Raw genomic sequence first — 19,606 nt, 5'->3', positions numbered from 1 at the left:
CTTCAACCTAGCCTGTGTCTAGTTCAACTTGGCCATAGTCTAGAAAGGGTAACAGATCGCCAGTTCTACCTGGCAATTGTTTACTTCATCCTAGCCATTGCCCAGAAATGGCTCGCACATCGTTAGTTCTTCTCGGAAACCCTGTAAAATTCGAAATAGGTACGCTTATTTGCTTCACGAATGGCCATAATTTATTTTTCATTATGCTGACAAACAAACAGCGCCAAACCAACAACCACCGTTCCGCTTTTGATCGTAATCAACTTATTGCCGGGGAACGGGCTCATAAGCAAATCATCTCTAATATGTCTCGTTTGGTTGCGGTTAATGTTTTGGGCGCGATAGGCGATCGGATGTGAAGTTAAGGTCAATTGCTTTGCCCGACCTAGTAAATTTAAGCCGTCATCCAAGGTAAAGGCGTAGCAGGCGCAATGGTTGATTGCAAACTGGTCTCCCCGGTGCCTGCAGATATCCGCTGGACGGACCTTTGGCGACTGGTTTTGCGACGACGATTCAAGGTAGGTCGTTGGAAGTGCTTGGCCAACATTTTTCGGGCGGGTGAGTTTGGTTAATTAACGCGGACCCCAAACTGTGCAGTGGATGTGCAGTTTTATAATCGTGTATATATTCCAGCGCCCAGGCGTTAGCCCACGCACCGCAACGCCCGGTCCTCACGTTCTTCCGGTTCGGTGACTTGAGAGGTGGCTGCTTGCCTGCTGGAAGGCGAGATGTGGACATTGTGTGCCGTAACTCGATACTGATACCGAGTATATCTGTATCTTATCGGGCACGATCGCTAGGCGCACATTAGGCCGAACTTTTTCAGTAATATCTTCAAGAAGTTTGTGTCGTCTCATTCGTCTACACGCGTGTGGTGTACGCGCCCCTGCAAAGCAGCTGTAATTCGTGTACCTTTAAGCGCCCGGTTTCTTGTCGTGCTTGTTCCCTGTCCTACACACGCGGAGGACACGCAACAGGCGGCCTTGCCTTCGCTATCGTCCTCAACGGCAAACGTTTTGCAGCCGGTCTTCCCAATGGCTTTGTTTTTTGGGCTTGTTGTTGGCTCTCTGTGTGTCTCTTGTGTCTTACATTTGTTTATTGCTTCCTCTGGAGTTTGGACCGGGCCAATGGAACGTGGATACAGGGATGCGTTCCGAATGTTTGGCTGGCACCCGGACTGGAAGTATGCATATCAAAACAAACCTTCCCGACGACCGTGCGAAGGTGCTGAGGTGGTTGATGTTAATTATTCGCATGTCAACTGAACCATGGTGAAGCGGATGAAAACACTGCGTAGAATTTGTGCATTGATCAAAAATAAAAGAAGAATCAAGTTTCCTCCAGTGGTCAGGAGTGATGAGATAAGCCAAATCTTTCGCGGGATATTGAAATTAAAAAGCTCGAGAAGTGAAAGCTCGGACAAAATAAGGAATATCTATGTCTGCCAATGAGACTTCCAAACATCTGCATCGTCCCCCAAATATTGTTCATCACTTCGCCCTCCAACAATTTGTCCTGCTTCAGGTTTAATTGCCCAACGCACTCCTGTTAACCTTTTGAAGTAATTATTTTCTCTCAAATCCACTTCACGACTCTCAATTAACCCTTTCGTTGTGACAAACGATAACTCTCGCTACTTACCCCCCCGATTTACGGGGCAAGATTTATGTAAAGGCATCGGTTGTGGTAGCTTCGACACCATTAACCCGCTCCAAATTAGTGCACCAGACCATCCACCATCCAGTGGTTCAGATCGAAGTCTGTCTGCCCAAAAAGCTAGGACTCCCAGAACCCCTTCGAGCCATCTGCATCAAGTGGAAATGTAATTTTCATTTGACTTTTAACGGTTCACTTGTATCATCCACCCATCCAACCACCACTTCCCCCACGTTCTATGCCACGTGCGGGCTAGAGTCTTATTTTGCCATATTTTACACCCAAAGCACTCACCATTATCCCTTGGCTCATGCGGCAATGAAGGGTAGTTGGCGTACTTTATCCTTGCTGGAAGTCATCCTTGCCTAGATTACCTCCGCTACTCTCGCTAGGGTCGTGTGCAACGGAACGGAAAAGTCATTTGTTACCTTTATCCCACACACACACACGCGCACTGGAACCGAGACGGATCAGGTGGATTTTGGTAGCCGGGAATCCGGGATTACCGACCCGTTCGATATAAATGAGACATCAAAAATGGAAGGCCAACGAGAGAGAGAGGGAAAAAAATTCGGCGCTACCGAGGATAACAAGGGTACGGCGTCAAGGTTTTTGGCACGGTGAAGATTCTCTCGGAGGGTAATATAATTTTCCGCGCCAACGAAGCGTAACACATAGAGCGACAATGGTGGACCGTGGAGTGTGGGCTTCAGTAAAATCATTGCTGTTGGGCACATTCTGGAGGGGTTGAGTTGGGTTTGCTAAAATGCTGAAGTTGGACTAGCCATGATGAGTTTCGAACTGTTTGTAAACATTGGGAATAAACCCGGAGAAGCCAAAGACCAGATGGAGTAGCTTAAGCCTCTGATTATGGAGAGAGACACAACTAGATGAATATCTCTTCTTGGTCTAAGGACCTTCTAGGTCATCCAGGCCGTATAATGGTTTACTAGACTTGATTGATTGATACCTCACATGGTCGGGGATGGTCAGTGCTCACTTCAAGGATTCCATCTCTAGTCCTGATGAGAGAAGACCGATGGCTCTATCGACTCTACCATCGAACCTCCCCTAGATTGATTAGATAAACTATAATACTAATGAATCCCAACTTGATAGCATCAATGATTACACGGAGAAATCCTTATCAGTCTATTCTTTGAAGTCCTCAGACTTCCCGTCCAAACCTCAGAAAATTTTCCTGGACTCAATGATTTCAATATCTGATATAACTTCTTCAATTAAAATAAATTTGAAATAGAAATACAGTTTCTCAGAAAACTCAACGCCTAGAGCCTTTCCAATTAAAGCTACAAAACCATCCAAGATACTCTAGTGCTCGCACCATCCATTCGATTTATCTTCCGAAAGCAAAAAACAAGAAGGAGCTAATCTTAAATCCCACGCAGTACACGTGACGTTACGCATCATTCCCGCTAGACAGCACTCCGGTTGGGATTTCATCTCCAACCCCGAAGACACCGAGCGTTCTGTACGTCATTGAAATTAATTTTTAAAATACGTTTCCTGATTTCCCGCAGGACTCATAAAGTGACGTTGTATCCGTGCGGATGTAATGGGTGCCCGTTTCCTACCAAGGCATACGGTGTCCTTAAATAAAGGGAAGAAGCGCACTGAAACACAGTGCCAGGGGACGAAAGTGGAAAAAAGAGACACACATTCATGTACATAAGCAGTTGTTTGCGTTCGGTGTCGGGAGGGCTGGCTTCCTGCCTGTGATTACCGCGATGACTTCGGAAATCCGGACCAGGGACCGTACACGGATCGGAAGTCTATAAAATGGTTAACGGAGAATGTACCAACCCAAGTGGGACATCTTTTTCCACTTAGCAATCTATCCTTGAAAGAAAGGGAGAGACAGAGAGAGAGAGAGAGAGAGAGAGAGAGAGAGAGTATCGCACAGCTTGCGCTGGCCCTTTAAGGGTTGTCCGGACGGACCGGTGGCAATGTGGGAACGCAACAACAACGCCGAAAAAGATTAAAAACACTCTAAATAAAGGGTGTAATTGAGTGCAGTTGACAATTCCGGTGACAAGCGAAGCCCCGCCGACGCACATAACCGCGACGACAGGGTCTCCCATTAGGCTAATGTGACCCGCGGTACGCAATCCCTAGGACCCCGAGGTACTTGACGGAGGTTTCTCGTTCGGCGATGCGCGTGAAGATGTCGCGTGTGGAATTTCCGTGATGGATGTTACCGTGCTTCTACCCCGCGGTTACCGAGTGCATACGATGCAAGAGTTTATCCACTTCACCGACCGAGTGCGCCTGGGGGAGGGGAGGAAGGGATGGATTTTCAAGTCTCGGCCGTGGCGTGTTGCCCGGTGACGTGAAGTACCGGGTAAGTGGCCATAAGCATAACGATCTCAGCAATCGCGCGCGGGATGCAACAGCATCAAGCGCCTTATTTTATCGCGTTAAGCAGCGCCAGATGAGGGGTTTGGTTGTCACAACTTGCACAACGCACAATCGGTGTGCGCGGTTTCAGGCAGTCAGGCGTTGGTATGTGGTTTGTTAATGAAGATGAAGGATTTACGCAGCTCACGGTAATGTCTGGGTGACTTATTTGCGTTTGTACATTAAAGATGGAGATGATGTCTTATCGATGTGCAGAAATAGTGATAATTAGACTTGAACCCAGAACAAGAACGGTGGGAGTAGAGAATTGAAAACAAGGCAACAAATCACGACGTACTGCCAGTTGAACTCTTCAGGATAGTTCTCCTAGAGGAGCGGAACTAGCAGCCATACATTCTGGCTTCTAGACCTCATGGAACTTCACGTCCTTCTGCCTGTGACTATGAACAGTCTTTAAGCAGAGAGAGTCTTTTAGGTGGATCAGATTTGAACCTCAAACCCTGCGATTTACTTGAGCTCTGTGACATGCTTTTTTCACCAATAGTTCTAAGAGCATAACCTCAAAGTTTCTCAGGGTCTCGTCCACGAGGGAAATCCTGTTGGTCTTACTCTCAAACAACTCACAATTAGAAGGGCCTTAATTGCCATTCCGCTCTGAGCCTCCAAAGACCTTGATCTACCACTGACTTCAATAGAATTCAGAGACTTCCTGCTAGTGGTGGATCAAACTCGTTAGATGTCCTGTATACAATAGATGTTGGAGGCTTCAATTATATCCCGTGCTCATGCTTCGGGACTCTAGGCAGTGGCGTACTACAGCCATCATTTGATTAATCACTGGATTCTACGATATTTCAAAAGGCCTCCAATCTCAGACTGAGACTCAAATCTTCGAGCTCTCTTCGCTCCAGTTATAAATACCTGTATCGTCAATTTTGAGGACTCTACTTCATGCGTTGAAGATGACCTTTTCTATGGAAGAGCAGCTGGAGAGTATTGGAATCTTATTATCAAACTCGTTTGTTTGAGCATAAAACTATCTCGACCCTATCTGTGATAAGGTTTGCTTTTAAGTTGAGTCGAGGTTGATCATCTCAAACATTCCTCCAAACTTGTCCAGCAGAAAGACATTAACTTATAGCGGTCTCAGCCATATCTTCTCCCTCCTCCTCTTCACCGTCTGCTGACATTTTAAAACTCAATCGACGTGTCGGTGTACGCCGAACCCAGCTTTGTCACTTTCTTCACAAACAGGCTCGACCGATCGGTTTATAGCCCACAAAAAAAAACTAGTCTCTCCTCGAGGCGCGGTACCTTTGCGTCGCGTTTTATGACCCACTATCGGCGATCGGCGAGCCACGATAAATGAGTGGAGCTAAGGTAATAAAAAGAACACAATCCCATTAGCCAACCGTTTATGGAATATTTGCACTGGATTAACGAGGTGCAAAATGCATCGGGTGGGATGGGTTGTTGTGTGTGCGATTGCGGGCTTTGCACCCATCCAACTGTCAGCGGCGGAGCTGTAAAACTAAATTTACACTCCTATGAAAGCGGTTTAACGAACCTCATGAAACTAGAGATCAGATCGATAGAAAGGATCGTAAATGCCATTTCCGATGGCTGTCCATTATAATGGGCATAATTCATGCGTCCCGTAAGTTTTCCTCGTGCCGGATGATGTTAGGGATCTGGCTTCGATCTGGACCAGTTCTGACTGGTGCGATTAATTAAGCGTCGGTAATTAAAAGAAGATACTCCAAGCTAATCTCTGTACCGCATCTGGTAAATCGTTCGATGCGGGATCTTTCTACTCCGTCTGTGTACGACTTGTCCACCAACAGTTTCAATGTCGTGCTGGACTTCACCCCATTGAAAACTGTCGGTGAGTGATGCCCCACCATTGTATCCATGTCGTCACCTCTTAATGCTTGTATTCGCAAATTAAGCGATAAAGAAACAAGCGATCACCTTCACCGTGCTCTTTCCACCGCACGATTACACTGAACATTGCACACTTTCGGCGTAGTTTCGACCACTGCGAAACCAAACTCCCATCCCCAAGCGCGAAGGTAAAGATCTTCGCAGATTGTTGACCTGGTCATTGATTCGTGGAGAGCACGATTTTTGGCACGGCACACCAATGCAGCAAGGATGCAGCGGCGGCAGCAGCAGCAGTAGACGGAGCCGAGCGCATATAAACATACCGCGAGCGAGCAAAGCCCCGAAACGCTGGGCGATAATGCTAATGTAAATGAATACTTAACGCTATCTCTATGGGTCCATAAAATACGCATTAAATTGGCAATAAATTAGATGTCGCCACGTTACGGTCAACATCACGGCATTGTACGGTACGCGGTGTTGTACAGGATGGAGTTCCCAGGTTTTCGGGCAAAATGTTGGGGCAGCTTTGTTTACCTCCTTCTGCTTCTTCTTCTTCTTCTGCGGGACACGGTGAGGGGATGTATTTTCTCTTTTGCAAGACTTGAGGTTGAAAGTGCACCGCGTCTTGAACTCTGACTGATTGGTGGGAAGAGCTCTCAGAGTCTCGTCGAAAATATAGGGCTCTTAATTCAGATAACTGGTTCAAGTTGAAGCAGTTTGACTGATTGCCTGGATTTCGGGTATTCTTCGTTTAAAACCTCTTTTAAGGCATTTGGGTGAGCTATCTTCACCAAGCATGATCTATCGTTATGGGTCTGATAAACATTTGATGACTAATTTGGCACTCTTCTCTTCACAGATCACAGAAGGAGGGATATGATATCAAATCTCGTCCGGACTTTTCAGCTACAGGTAAATCAAGTCTAGGAGTTCTGGGGAGGGATCTCATATCAAATCTCAATCAAAATTCAGCTACAAGTCAAGTCTAGGAATTCAGACATGGTAGACCAAGACTTCTGGAAGCAAAAGAAGAAGAGATATCCTCGTAAGTTGCGGACATTTTCGAATGTAGTGGATATTGATTCTTGGTTGTTCGATTTACCTGATGATACAATGATGCTCTCAACATTGCTCAAGAGTGATGATGTCTCGTACTAAGGGCCTCGCATTAGGGGCCTCATATGAGGAACTTCGTCGAAAGGCCACTATGTCTAGAACTCTCTTAATTTAATGACAAGCGTTCTCAAAACTAAGTCTTTAATCATCAAGGTACATCTTTGCACTGCAGGACAGGACAACCCTAGCACAGGTGTGGATAGCATTCAAGAGAAGTAGCCGAACGAAACGTCAACACTGTCCTCATAAACCTCCTTAGAAAGGAAAACACAATTAGACCAAAAAAAAAGGGGACCGATTTAGAAGGTGGACATAAAGAGAAGAACCATTCTCGAAAGGAGCTGTAAAAAGATAAACCCAACAACAATTATGTGACGAGGGAGCGGGCGGGACAAAAACGCTAACCGACAGTTCGATCACAGATAGCGCCGTGAGTGATGAATAGCGCGGGTGGGACATACACGGTACGAACTGCACCTGACACTGTACGCACAGGGAACGCACACCTGATGACATTTCGAGTTTGGGCGTTGAATGTCACCGCGGTTGTGCGTTCTTTTCCTTTCCTCCTTTTGCTGCTAGAAGGAGTTGGTTCTTCGGGACTAACGGGTCCAATGTCACCACTCATACACCCTGGCTGTCTTTCCTTCCAGCTGAGACCAAGTGTGGTCCCGTCATCTTTGGAACTCGGCCAGAAGATCTGAAGGCCTGACCGGTTCTAAACTCTTCATTTGTACATTAACTAGAGGACACTTGAAGTTAGTATTGTAGAATCAGTTCATATTAGACTCCATTTCTCCAGTAAGACTTGGAGGTGATACAAGCCTTATGTATATCTTCACTCCTTTACGTCAGGAATTGCCCAAAGACTTCTCACGCACCCAGTTCACTAACCGAGCGAAATAGCTTCGTGGCTGTGGTTGTGGTTTCGTTCGCTGTTTTTGGAGCTGCAAACTGTTGAGACCGACCACAGAGAAAAAAAAGGCAACAGACCTGGTCCGGTTCGTCGACTGATTAATATCCACCAGACCGGCAAAAACGGCCGCAGCCATGCTGTACGGGGCGAATGGCGCGCCTTCTGGTGGCTACGCTCTTTAAAAACCCTGCTGATAATGGGTTACACTTTATCGGTCGAATAAATGCAGCTCAGCTTGGCAGAAAACATTCAAAATGCATTTGAAACCCCGAGTGTGTGTGTGTGTGTGTGTGTGTGCGCGCGCGCAGCTCCATCTTCCGTGCCGCCATTCTCGCTGTGAAGTCACGGGGACACGAATTTCGCAGAGTGGCGGCCCGGTGCGATTCGTATTATTCGTACACTATTTTATTTTCTGTTGTGTGCTTTTGTTGTTCCGTTTGCTACGCCCCGGTCCACAAGTCGCCAGAGAGCTGCTAATCTTGCCGATGCATCCCCTAATCTATCATGCCGCGGCTTTCGTCCATGACGGGTGCGGAGAGCGGTGTTTGCTCTGGGCCGGTTATCTGGGCAGCCCTCTACACACTCGGAGTACTCCTCCGACGCTCGGAGAGGCTGCATTTAATCGCATTAATTATTTTAAATGGCATAAATTTACAGGGGCGCCCGGTGCGGTGTACAGCGACAACGAAAAGCTATTACCAGGCAGGACGGTCAACTGTTATATTGTGCCGACTCGGACATCTGGGTTTGCATTCTAACGAGACTGAAGTCTTCAAGACTTCTAAAAAACCCGGACGATCCTACCAGGTGAGCCAGCACTGCACTCCTGTCCTGTCCCGTGGCGGATCATCCGGAAGCCATGCGGAACGCAAGAGTGCGTTGGTGATAAGTGACTCCACCTTTCTGCCGAACCACAAAGCAACCACCCGATTCTTCGCCGCCTCTAGCGAGAGAGAGAGAGAGAGAGAGAGAGGGAGAGCAAATGCCGCCTACGGAGCGCCATCAATTAATCATCAAACGTCCCATCATATACCGTCGCCCAACAAGGATTCTACCGTGCTGGCAGCGAAAGGATCCGTAACAGAAAAAGGTTCAGCACGGATCGCATGATGAATGCGATCGTTTACCGACCGGCAACGCCTTCTACCTATCGCGCTCTTCCGCATCAAGTTGGGATCAAGTTTTTTGTTGTGTGTTGAAGATCGCCGAAGAAACTGCGCCAATTAGTAGGACCACTCGCGGCGTTTTTAATTGTCCGTGTGCTTCCGTCCTCAAAAACCTTTCATAGGTGCTTTCGGTGTCTTCACGTACTGTCTGTGTATGGTTTGTTTGTTAATAAAGTCATTCGCATCAAGTAATGTTTAGGCTATGGGATCGACATAGCGTAACCCGTGTTGTTCACAGCAACCCTCGCACAATCCATCATTGTTACTGAACTGTGGCTTCTGCCTAGCATGAGAACATCTTAATCCAAAATTGTGGATCTTAGGACATATCACATCTTCGGCTTGTATCAAATACAATCACAACATTTGGCTTCAATAATGCGCTAGGATGGCCAAAGCTCACGATAATATTTTTTTAACAACGGGTTTATAGACTCAGGCGTTAAGATATTTGAAAACTTGGGGCGAGACGGCGTAATAACCGTTACGAAGCGTTACAACATTGTGTCTGCGCCTGTGAGTAGGCAATGCGCAGTGCACGGTTTGAATTTGTCAGTATTTGGGTAACGTTAGACCGTTAAGGACTGCCCGATGGTAGGTAGCGCTGGTTTTTACACGGCAGGACCGGTGTTGCAGTCCCACCTGAGCCGTTCCCCCCGTAATGAGAACTGCCCCGTAATGACATGGCAGAAGAAACTCGGTAGGATACTAAAATAAGTCAAGGAAGTCAAAGATGAGTGGCCGTGACCTTCCAAGGCTCCCGATTACTTTCTCGTTGGCACTACATAACCTCGAAAGGGCTAGCTCTCCCATTTCAGACTGCCTTGACTTGATTTTACTCGTAGCGGCAGGATATTCTTTAAGGATGGGATTTGATCCCTGGGTTCTGCCGTGCGGGGCGACCTCGAGTCGTTTGTGGTGCGTACCGAAGTCGCTGCATCAGGACCTTACGATTCACAGCGGGTCAGGGTCGACGGTTTCAGGTTGCCCCGGTCGTGCACGATGTCCTCCTAGAGTGGGCAGCGACTGTCGTCTGCATTTGGCCAGGACGCCATTTCCTATTCCATCAAGTAAAACTCTTCGGGTGCATCAAAAAACAAGGGAGCTTGGTTTTTGTTTATTCACTTTTTTAGCTGTCGATTATGGGGTGGTTGGTCGTGTCCCGGTGTGGCAAAGCAGAGCAGGCTTCACGTGCAGTGCCGTCTCCTCAGCTTCCGCCTCCGATGCCGGTTTAGCAAAACAGACCCCACGGGGGGTTTTGTACGCTCCCAACAGAACAAATAAACCCACACGCACACACAGACACACCAAAAAACCCGGTCACATTATTGCTAGTTTAACGGTTTGATGCACGGGGCGGCACGGTGAACACATCCGGTATACATATCAGTAACACCCAACCAGGCAAACAGCTATGTACGATCACATCACGGGGCTAATAGTTGTATGTATATATGTATAGAGCGCCAAAAAGGGGTAGTGGGGGGCGGGGGGGGGGGGTTGTGGGTGGTAAGAAACAAACCGCTGTTCCAAATTCTATATACTCCTAGCTAACCTTACGCCACTAAGTATAATACAATCGTTTGTTTTTTTGGGTGGTGTGATTGTGAGGGTGTGATGCAGTCGAGGACTGACCATTACTGTCCTCCCTACTATGTTGGGTTGGGCTGTGGTCGGAAAATGGACGAGCCATGCTTCTATCACGAACAAGGGCCTGACACTTTCCCGCACCACTACACCACTACATGTATATGCTCGTTTGCGAGAGGGAGCTTCCACAAAGAATACAACAAAAAAATACACACGCACACGCACAAATAAACATTCTAAAGCAACTCCTCGAGACAATGAGTGCCTTGTTACAATACAAACTACAATTAATTCAAACTAAAGATGTAACGTATCGCAGTGCATGTATGTAGAGCGCTTTTAGAGGAAATGTCCATGTTAGGAACAGAATTAACGTAACTTTGGATTGCTACAGCTCCTCCCTGCGATCTCTCCCTTTTTTCCCTCTGTTAATCCCTCTCCTTCCTATACAATACATATGAGAACAAAGAAACAAAACAGAAACAAAGGAACGATACATCTAAACAACTAATCGAACGGGGTCGAGTGCCTCTATCTAGCTGTCCACAGCGTTCCTGACTAGACGCGATGATGCAACGGTTCGCTACTGGTTCTTCGTAAGGGTCGCTTCCGATTTGGACGTCTTGAGCCGCAAGCGCTGCTCGCAGTACAGCCGGCCGAACGTGGACGCCACGTTCGGATGCCACTGGGTCGGGCTGGTAACGGCGGACGCACTGCCGGTGCTGACGAACGATGCCGACGAGCTGCTCGCGGACAGTGGCAGCGTGAACCCGACCGGGCACGACGGTACCCCGCTGCCGTACGGTGCGACCGGTGGCGTCGTCGGCGAATAGTCGACCTTGCTCCGATCCCGGATCGGGAACTTGTTGCGGGAACAGCTCAGATCGAGCTCGAGCGTGTTGAAGCGGGGCCGAGCGTTTGCCGATGCGCCGAGCACGCTAGCACCACTCTGGCCACCGATCGAGCGGGGCCGATGGACAGCAGGTGGCGGTGGCATCGAGGAGGAGGACGTAGTGGTGGTGGGTTCACGCAAACGCACAGTTGCTTCTTCGTCACCCGGTGGTCCCGCTGGTTGCCGTGGTGGATCACGTACGGCAGGCTGCCCTTGCTCACGTTTCGGTGTGGCGGACATTTCGTCCAGATTCTCCACACTCGCCTCGTGCACGCTGGCGAGCGGTGGGGAGCGCAGCAGAAACGCTACGCCACCGGCAGGCAACGGTGGACCCTTGCCCGTTATCGTGCTCGGTGGAAGATTTTGCGTTTGGATCTGTAGCGGTGTGTTGAGGGCTTTCGACATGGATAGGTAGGCTAGGTATTGCTGCTGGTGCTGCTGCTTACCGTCCAGCACGCTCGGCACCTCTCCCGGTGCCGTCGGTTTACCGCTGCCGAGAAAGTCCAGATCGAGAAACAGCTCCTGCAGGAAGCGGCGGGACCCGAGCCGGTAGGTGTTGCAGCCCAGCAAGCGGCACACTTCCGAGTACAGGCACACGTCCTGGAACGCGACCGGATGCGATTGCTTGATGTCGAGCAGGACGCTGCGGGACTGTTTGCTCCAGACCGGGTTTGCCATACGCTGGACGTGCCGCAGTACGTTGTTGGCGATCGTTTCGTCCAGCACGGGCCGTTCACGGGTGCCACCGTCGGTGTCGTCGTCGGTGGTCGGATTCCATCGCTCGTCCGCCCGTTTGCCTCGACAGCACCGCACGCACTGCGACCGGTTGTGTTTCTCGTGCGTCCACCACTGGTGTCGGCCGTCGTCCGGGTCCGGGTCTTCCGGGGCCGAGGATGGTGTAGGTGAGCTGACGGTTGGCGGGTTCGGTGGTGCGCTCCCTTTCCCTTGCTCCTGCTCGTAGTCAACGGTGATCCATTCGTCTACGTCCGATCCCGTCTTCACCCGCACCTTCATCACCTTCATCGACCGGCCCGCATCCTTCGATCGCACCTTGCTACGGTCGAGCTGCATCAGCGAACCGAGTGCAAGCGGGTGCCGTGTTTCCAGTTCCGGAAACAGATCCATTATGTCCTGCGGGAAGCAGATACCTGTAAAAGATACAGTTTTGAATAAGTTTTGAAATTTTAAATTAACATGGTAGCACCCGATATTGAATCCCCGGTAGGACTACCTTCCCGTCTAATAAAGAGTGCACAGAGACCAGTCCGAGGTTATAGGACAGTAAAAAATCATCTGAACCCGATGAGCCGAATCAGAAGAAAATAGGTGTCGGCTCTTAGTTCAATTCTTCCAACTCCCAGAGTCTCCAAGTTCCGATTGGGGAAGTTCTGCAGAGAGGAAACACGCCACGGTACCTCCAGGCGATGCTGCGGAACTACTTCACCGCACGCTTCACTACGAGACGGATGAAGGATTGGTCTCGCTACCGGTGTCGGTTGGTGTTCCGCAGGGTTCGGTCCTAGGGCCAACACTGTGGAACGTCATGTACGACGACCTTCTTCGTCTGGAGCTGATCGGGACGCGCGCCGACATCATCGGGTTTGCTGACGACGTTGCATTCACCCTCATCGGGTGGCGGGACATCCAGCAGATCAGCGACGCAGCGACTAGGAACTTGGGAACGATCGAGCGTTGGATGGGGGGATACGGTCTGCATCTTCTGCACCCATCACACCCCGCAGATCGGCCAACAACGAGCGGGTGGACACGCGGTCGCCTATACAGAGTCGCAGCAGTACCGGCATCTAGAGGCTGTATGTAGCAAGGCATCCCGTACCGCCCTCAAGCCGCACAAGAGTGGTTCGAAGAGCAGCAGAAGGAAGTCCCTGGTAAAGGTCGGGAACAGCATCGTCCGTTACGCAACACGGGCGTAGGAACGTCCAAGGGTTCATGGGCCAAGTGTCGTGGATACATAACCCAGCTCAAAGGGTCTTATTCTGCCGCGCTGGACCCTTGATCCTGGGTACCTTTTTGAAGGTTCCCTCCCCCGATAAGCGTCTCCAGTTTCCCCAAAACTTACCGATAAAGCAGGGACCCTGCGTGTTTGGCTTGGGTGGAAAAATGGAAGCTTTCACTTTAACGCTCGGGTAATGACCATCTTCGCTCAAGGAGTAGCTAAAACGGAGCAAACAATACATGAGTTTCTTTAGCTCAGATGAACAATCTCTCGCAAACTTTGACTTACTGTTGCAGGCTAAGACGATGATACTTCCGATCCAGGCTTCGTATCGTGGAGGTGCGGAAGGAGGAAAACAACCGTTCACCGCTGTCCAGCTGCATCGGCACATCCTCCGTATCGGTCATGTCGGCCGATGAGCTGGACAGGAGCGGTCGCCGTACGTGGAACATCTGTCGGTGCTGTTTACGGCCGCTGACCACTTCCCGGTCGTCACTGCCGGCCAGATACGAGGTGCTCGGAATGGGCGAAAGATCTCCACCGGTGACCGAGACGAGACAGGTAGAGGCGAGAAAGGAGAAGCTGTTCGCCGTACTGTCGTCCTCGGTGGAGGCGAAGCTGTGCCGTCGCCGGCCGGGCCCATCGCCTCCATCGCTCTCGTTACCGGTGGAGGATGCGACGGGTGCCGCCGTTTCCCAGTCGCCCGGTTCGTTTACGGGCCAGTGCGTGTTGCGATCGTGCCGCACCGAAACCCAACCCAACGTACGCAGAGCATCGGCACCCTGGGCCGTGCTGGCCACCAGACAAAGCCCACCCAGTGCCGTTGCACGTATCGAGTACACGTCAGCGGTCCGGACGAGCTGCACCAGATGCGGCAACAGCCAGGGCAAATGCTCGCTCACGAACTCGATCGCTTCCTTGCTCGTGCAGGTGTGACAGAGCGCCCACAGGGCCGCCTTCAACCGCAAACAGTCCTGCTCGTTGTTGCACCGACCGACGCGGACGCGTTCGGCGAGCTCTTGCAGCCGACCGTGATTCAGCAGCTGCGAGAACCCTTTGCTCGTCTGCACGAGCTGCCCGTACAGATGTGGTGCTAGGTTCGGTGCACCGGCGGCCGTACTTTCGCCCGGCGCACTGCTCGCCATATGCCGCCTGCTGTACGTGCCGTCCTCGGTACGGATGTGCTGCGTCAGGTGCGCGTGCGTATCCGACTCAACCAACAGCACGTACTGCTCGTTGTACACGTTCACCCACTGCTCCAGCTCCTTCTCCGTGTGTGCCTCGGGATGGTTGATACCGCGCGGAATCGAATAGAAGCGCATCATCACCATCTTCCCGCGGGGCCCCAGCCGATCCAACCGGGGCCACGAGTACACGAGCTCCTCCAGGTACGTCCGCTCGTAGCATGCCTCCTCCAGCAGGTCTAGCGCGGCCGTCTGCACGCACCGTGCCTGCCCGTCGCCCAGCATTGCCGCCACTAGCTTCAACATCAGCTGAATGCCCCACACCTCAAAGTTTGGCAACCGGGCACGGAGCAACACGCGCAGCATCTGTGTTGCGTACAGCCGGGCTTTCGGCGAAGGGTGGCGCAGCAATGCCTTCGCTAGGATGAGCCGAGGCTCACCCTCGAGACTGTAGTCCAGCCCGGACACGATCAGCTTCACGTAGCACAGATGGTTCGTCTTCAGCACAATCGTGGTCAGTTCCTTGAACACGTCCGTGTTGCGCAGTATCTCGAGACCGCCCTCCGTCCGGCACATGCGCCCGATAAACAGGAAGTAGTGCTGGCACATCGTACCGGTCATGTGCAACGGGCTGAACAGACACTCGTGGGCCGATTTCTTCGCGTGAATTGCCATCAGCTGTCGGCTAATGTCGGTGAACAGATCCGTCAGGATGCGTATATATTCGAGCTAAGCCGGAATGGGGGGGGGAACATTGTATTACAATTTGTGGCTTACGTATAGGCATCCAGGCTTCTTACCTCCGGCGATTGAAGCATCGCATCGATCAACTCCAGCCCGGCCGTCACGTATGCCGGCATCTGCCGGTTGCTGTTGAGATGCGCAAAATCCTGATGCGAGAAGCGATTGTTGCTCGGCTTAAAATAGTCCACAATCCGGCGCACGAACCGGGTATTTTGCTCGTCCAGCTTCATACCGAGCAGATCCGACTGAAAAAAAAAAAAAACGCACGCGATTCGTTACTTGGCTCGAACGGTAGCTTATGATCGATAGTTTGTACCCGCAAGATCGTGATGATGATGTCCCAATCCCACATGTTCGCATCCTTTACCGCGAGCACGTTCGATTCCTTCAGCAGCCGATCGCCTTCCGTCAGGCTTGCCCACAGCTGCTGCAGCACGTTTCGCTTGGACGTGCGCTTGATCGTACCACCGGTTCGGGTACTGCCGCGTGTCACGTCCCGCACGAATCCGTCGTAGTTGTTGCTCCAGGAAAGATTCCCAAACAGTCCACCGAGACCACCGGCCGCACTGCCGATACCTCCGCCACCGCTCGAACCGCTCGAATCGTGCCGTACCCGCTTCAACCCATCGAGCGTACCGTACTTGAACGGGGTGGTCATGTCCCAGCTGGCCGGCTGGCCCGCGGTTCGGGTCGGCGGTACCAGCTCTCGGCGAAAGGCTCGCGTATTGATCAGCTCACCGCTCTGGATGATACAGTCCAGGTACAGGCTGCAGGAGGCGGGCCGATTCTGCAACATGAGATGGTGCTGCTGCAGCGCTGTTATGGCGGCCCGTGCCTGATGATTCCCTTCGATGGCGCGCGTCACCAGCATCGGGAGGGTGGCGGTCGGTGTGCGGGCACAGATTTCTGCCGGCAGCAAACAGTGCATCTGGTGGGTGATGCGGGCCAGCAGTATCGTCGCCCGGACCGAGATGAACGTATCGCTCGAGATGATTACCTCGATCAACGCGTTCAGCAAACCGTTCTCGACGAAACAGTACAGCAGCAGTGCGAGATGAATTTCGCACAAGTTCGGTACGGCACCGGCCAGACTGGGGAGGATGGCGGTCCCTTCCGCGGCCACGAAACCTTCGTGCAGGCGCCACGCGTCCTGATACTCGGCCGGATCGACCACCGACATCGCGACCGAGTACTCGTCCGTCCAGACCGGCTGGGGGAGACCGATCAGCTCGTACAGCAGATCCAGTACCGCCTTCCGTATCTCGAGCTGGTTCAGGTACAGGATGTCGATGAGCGCCCGCAGCCCGGACGGTCGATGTGGATCACAGAACTCGATCGTGCCGGCCCAGGACCGTAGCACGGATAGCAGCGCAAGCCGGCTGCAAGTGAACCGCAGCTCCCGGGCATCCTTGTACCGATCCATGATGCCCACCCGATACGTGAAGTCACAGTACGGTGCCGCAAAGCAGTCTAGCTGTACGCCAGCAATGTTGCGCGTGCGGGGCCACTCCAACAGATACAGCAGTACACCGCACAAGCTTTCCGCGATGCGTGGACTGTGGCATTCCAGCACGCTGCGTGTGATTACACCAACACCACCACACTCGATCAGCAGGAGCGGATTTAGCACGCCAATTTCGCACAGGGTAGCGAGACAGCAGCGCAACAGCCGATCCTCACCCGTACCACCCGAACCGCTTATGTGTCCTCCACCACCGCCACCACCACCACCACCACCACCACCACCTCCACCAGGACCACCACCCGTTCCGCCGGGACCCGTTGCACCAGGGCCACCTCCGGCACCACTTTCACAGAGCGCCACCAGACACCGTACGATTGCTGGCCGAAGTTCGTCCGGTGCGACCACCAGCATCCTCCGCACCAGCTTTAGCGCCTGCACCCGTTCCTCCCCGTTCCGAAGCATCACGTCCAGGCTGCGACACACCAGGTGGGCCAGCTGCAGCCGATTAAACTCACGCATATCGCACGGTGCGAGCAGCAGCCGGCGCAACACCCGTAACGCACCCGCCCGTATCTGTGGCAGCTGGTGTACGAGGCTGCGGGCGACGCAACACATCCACTGCTGCGCCGTATACCCGAGGCAAGCGTCCCGTTCGCCCGACAGCACCGCCATCGATCGTCCACCCGCCGACGGCGGTGCCGTAACATCGACGGATACGCTACTGTCCAGGCCGGCGTCACGTTTCCACCGATCGATCAGCTTTACCAAACCGTTCAGCAGGCTGAGCCGCTTGTTGATGCTGGTGTGAAACGAGCAGAGCCCGGTGTAGATGTCGTTTGCATTTTCCTGCAGCGTTTTGTCCGTGTCCAGCCGGTAACAATCTTCCGGTGCAGGGCGACCTACAAGCAAGAAAAAAGAAGGCACGTGAAAACGTTGTCAATAAGCGAGTGTGTATGGACTAAAGGGGTAACGGGCAGCAGGGATCGGAACAGAAAGGGCGCGTTGAGTTTTTTTCAATTAGGTGGCTGTTATTTTTATCGAACTGGCAAAGTGAGGTTCGCAAAGAAAAAAAAGGGAAAGAAGAAGCGAAATAAAAAAAAAAACAAAGGAAAGTGATCGTGCGCGATGTGCGCGCGTTTCCGAATTCGCGCTACATCCGTGTAGAGTGTATTGATTGTTTGTTTATTTTCGCGTGGTCACTGACCCTCGCGGTGAGGGCCAAAGGGCAGGTGGCGAGGGGGACGACCTTTCCGCCCGCAGATTAATGGCACCACGATGCTCGCCCGTCCGCGTGTGAATGGGCGGCAAAATGTAAAGGAAACTTACTTCTTTGCCTTAAGCTTCTTCGGATCATCCAACTGGACATGGCCATCCTGTGGGTGTGTGTGTGTGTGTGTGTTCGGCTCTGTATCGGTTTCCGGTGTTCCGGTGCTACACGGTACGCTCTCCCTGTTGCGAAGACAAACAAAACAGGTCCTCGTCGGTTGCGGTTGTTTGTCTGTCGCGTTGCGGTTTTATTTTCGTCCCGCGTTCGGCTGATGGGCGATGGTTTGTTGATTGGGTGCCGACGGTCTCGCTACTGCCAGGAAGATGCTGCTTCCCTTGGGATCCCGTTCGGTACACCGATCCACCACTGCCGACTGTGTGTGCGACTAGTTGCTGATGCTGGTGCTGCTGCTGATGATGATGATGGGTGATGGATGTGTTGTTGTTGTTGTTGAATGTTGATCCTAATTGGCATGAAAGCACCGTCGTATTTCGCAGGATCCGAACGGAGGCACGCACATATATACACACACACGCACACATACACGAGCGCGCGCGTACACATCGACGCACTGTGCCGTCTCGCACAACCCGGGCGCACCTATGGCACACACGCAAACCCCGACGGCACACCACGGCCAGTCACGGCGATCGCATCAGTAGCAACGGGAGCTAATCTGCGGCGCACTACGCTATGGAAGATGCTCCGGAACCTCTGCTAGACGCACGTAACTAATGTTTTTCTTTTTGTCTAAACGAATCCGAGCGCCTGGCTCCTCTCGTTGCCTGCTTCTTGTTTAGCAATTGCCTGTACGGAACCGTACAACAGTTGCGCTTCGCTTGCGTTAATTTGCTGTGCAGCTGTCAGTGTGACTGGGGTATGTTTACATCCCGCGGTTTTAATACTTGCAACGGAAATGTTTCAATGTTTTGATTTGGGTTGTGGATTATTTGTAGTTTTAATTAGCAACAATATTTCGATAACTTAGCTCTTTTATGTATTTTAAAAAGATTGCATTAACTCTATGAAACAATACAAATATTGGTCTCTCTCTATCTTCTTTTCTTTTTGCTTGAAATATGATGACCTTTCTTTTCATCACCTTACGGGTCGAAATGGTGAAACGATGATTTTGCGTTAATTCAAATAAATAGTTTTGTAAATATATAATGAAACGATGTTATGCGATAGTGCTTAAGCTAGAGCTTAAGAATATCACGTGATAGTGTTTAATAAAGTAATGGTAATAAAGCAATGCGAAACTCAATGGTTCACACAACCTGTGAAACATTTCATAAAGTGGTCTAAAATGTAGCCACATCGGAAGGGTGAGCAAACCAATTTGAAATGACCGTTGTTTTGTTTCGAACGTTATCTGAATTGCGCG

General features: G+C 51.3%; 1 protein-coding gene across 1 annotated transcript; it reads right to left on the bottom strand.

Moving 5' to 3' along the window:
- Positions 1-10,205: 10,205 nt before the first annotated feature.
- LOC118502989 (rapamycin-insensitive companion of mTOR) lies at positions 10,206-19,050 on the bottom strand. Its single transcript, XM_036035795.1, has 6 exons — positions 18,279-19,050; positions 15,804-17,851; positions 15,544-15,732; positions 13,848-15,472; positions 13,683-13,777; positions 10,206-12,750 (listed from the first exon to the last, which is right to left on the bottom strand). The coding sequence occupies exons 1-6, from the start codon at positions 18,322-18,324 to the stop codon at positions 11,294-11,296; spliced, it is 5,460 nt and encodes a 1,819-aa protein (XP_035891688.1). The 5' UTR covers positions 18,325-19,050; the 3' UTR covers positions 10,206-11,293.
- Positions 19,051-19,606: the final 556 nt, after the last annotated feature.

The sequence above is a fragment of the Anopheles stephensi genome, chromosome X (genome assembly GCF_013141755.1).
Source record: "Anopheles stephensi strain Indian chromosome X, UCI_ANSTEP_V1.0, whole genome shotgun sequence".
Lineage (NCBI taxonomy): Eukaryota > Metazoa > Arthropoda > Insecta > Diptera > Culicidae > Anopheles > Anopheles stephensi.
This window is presented reverse-complemented; position numbering and strand designations above follow the sequence as displayed.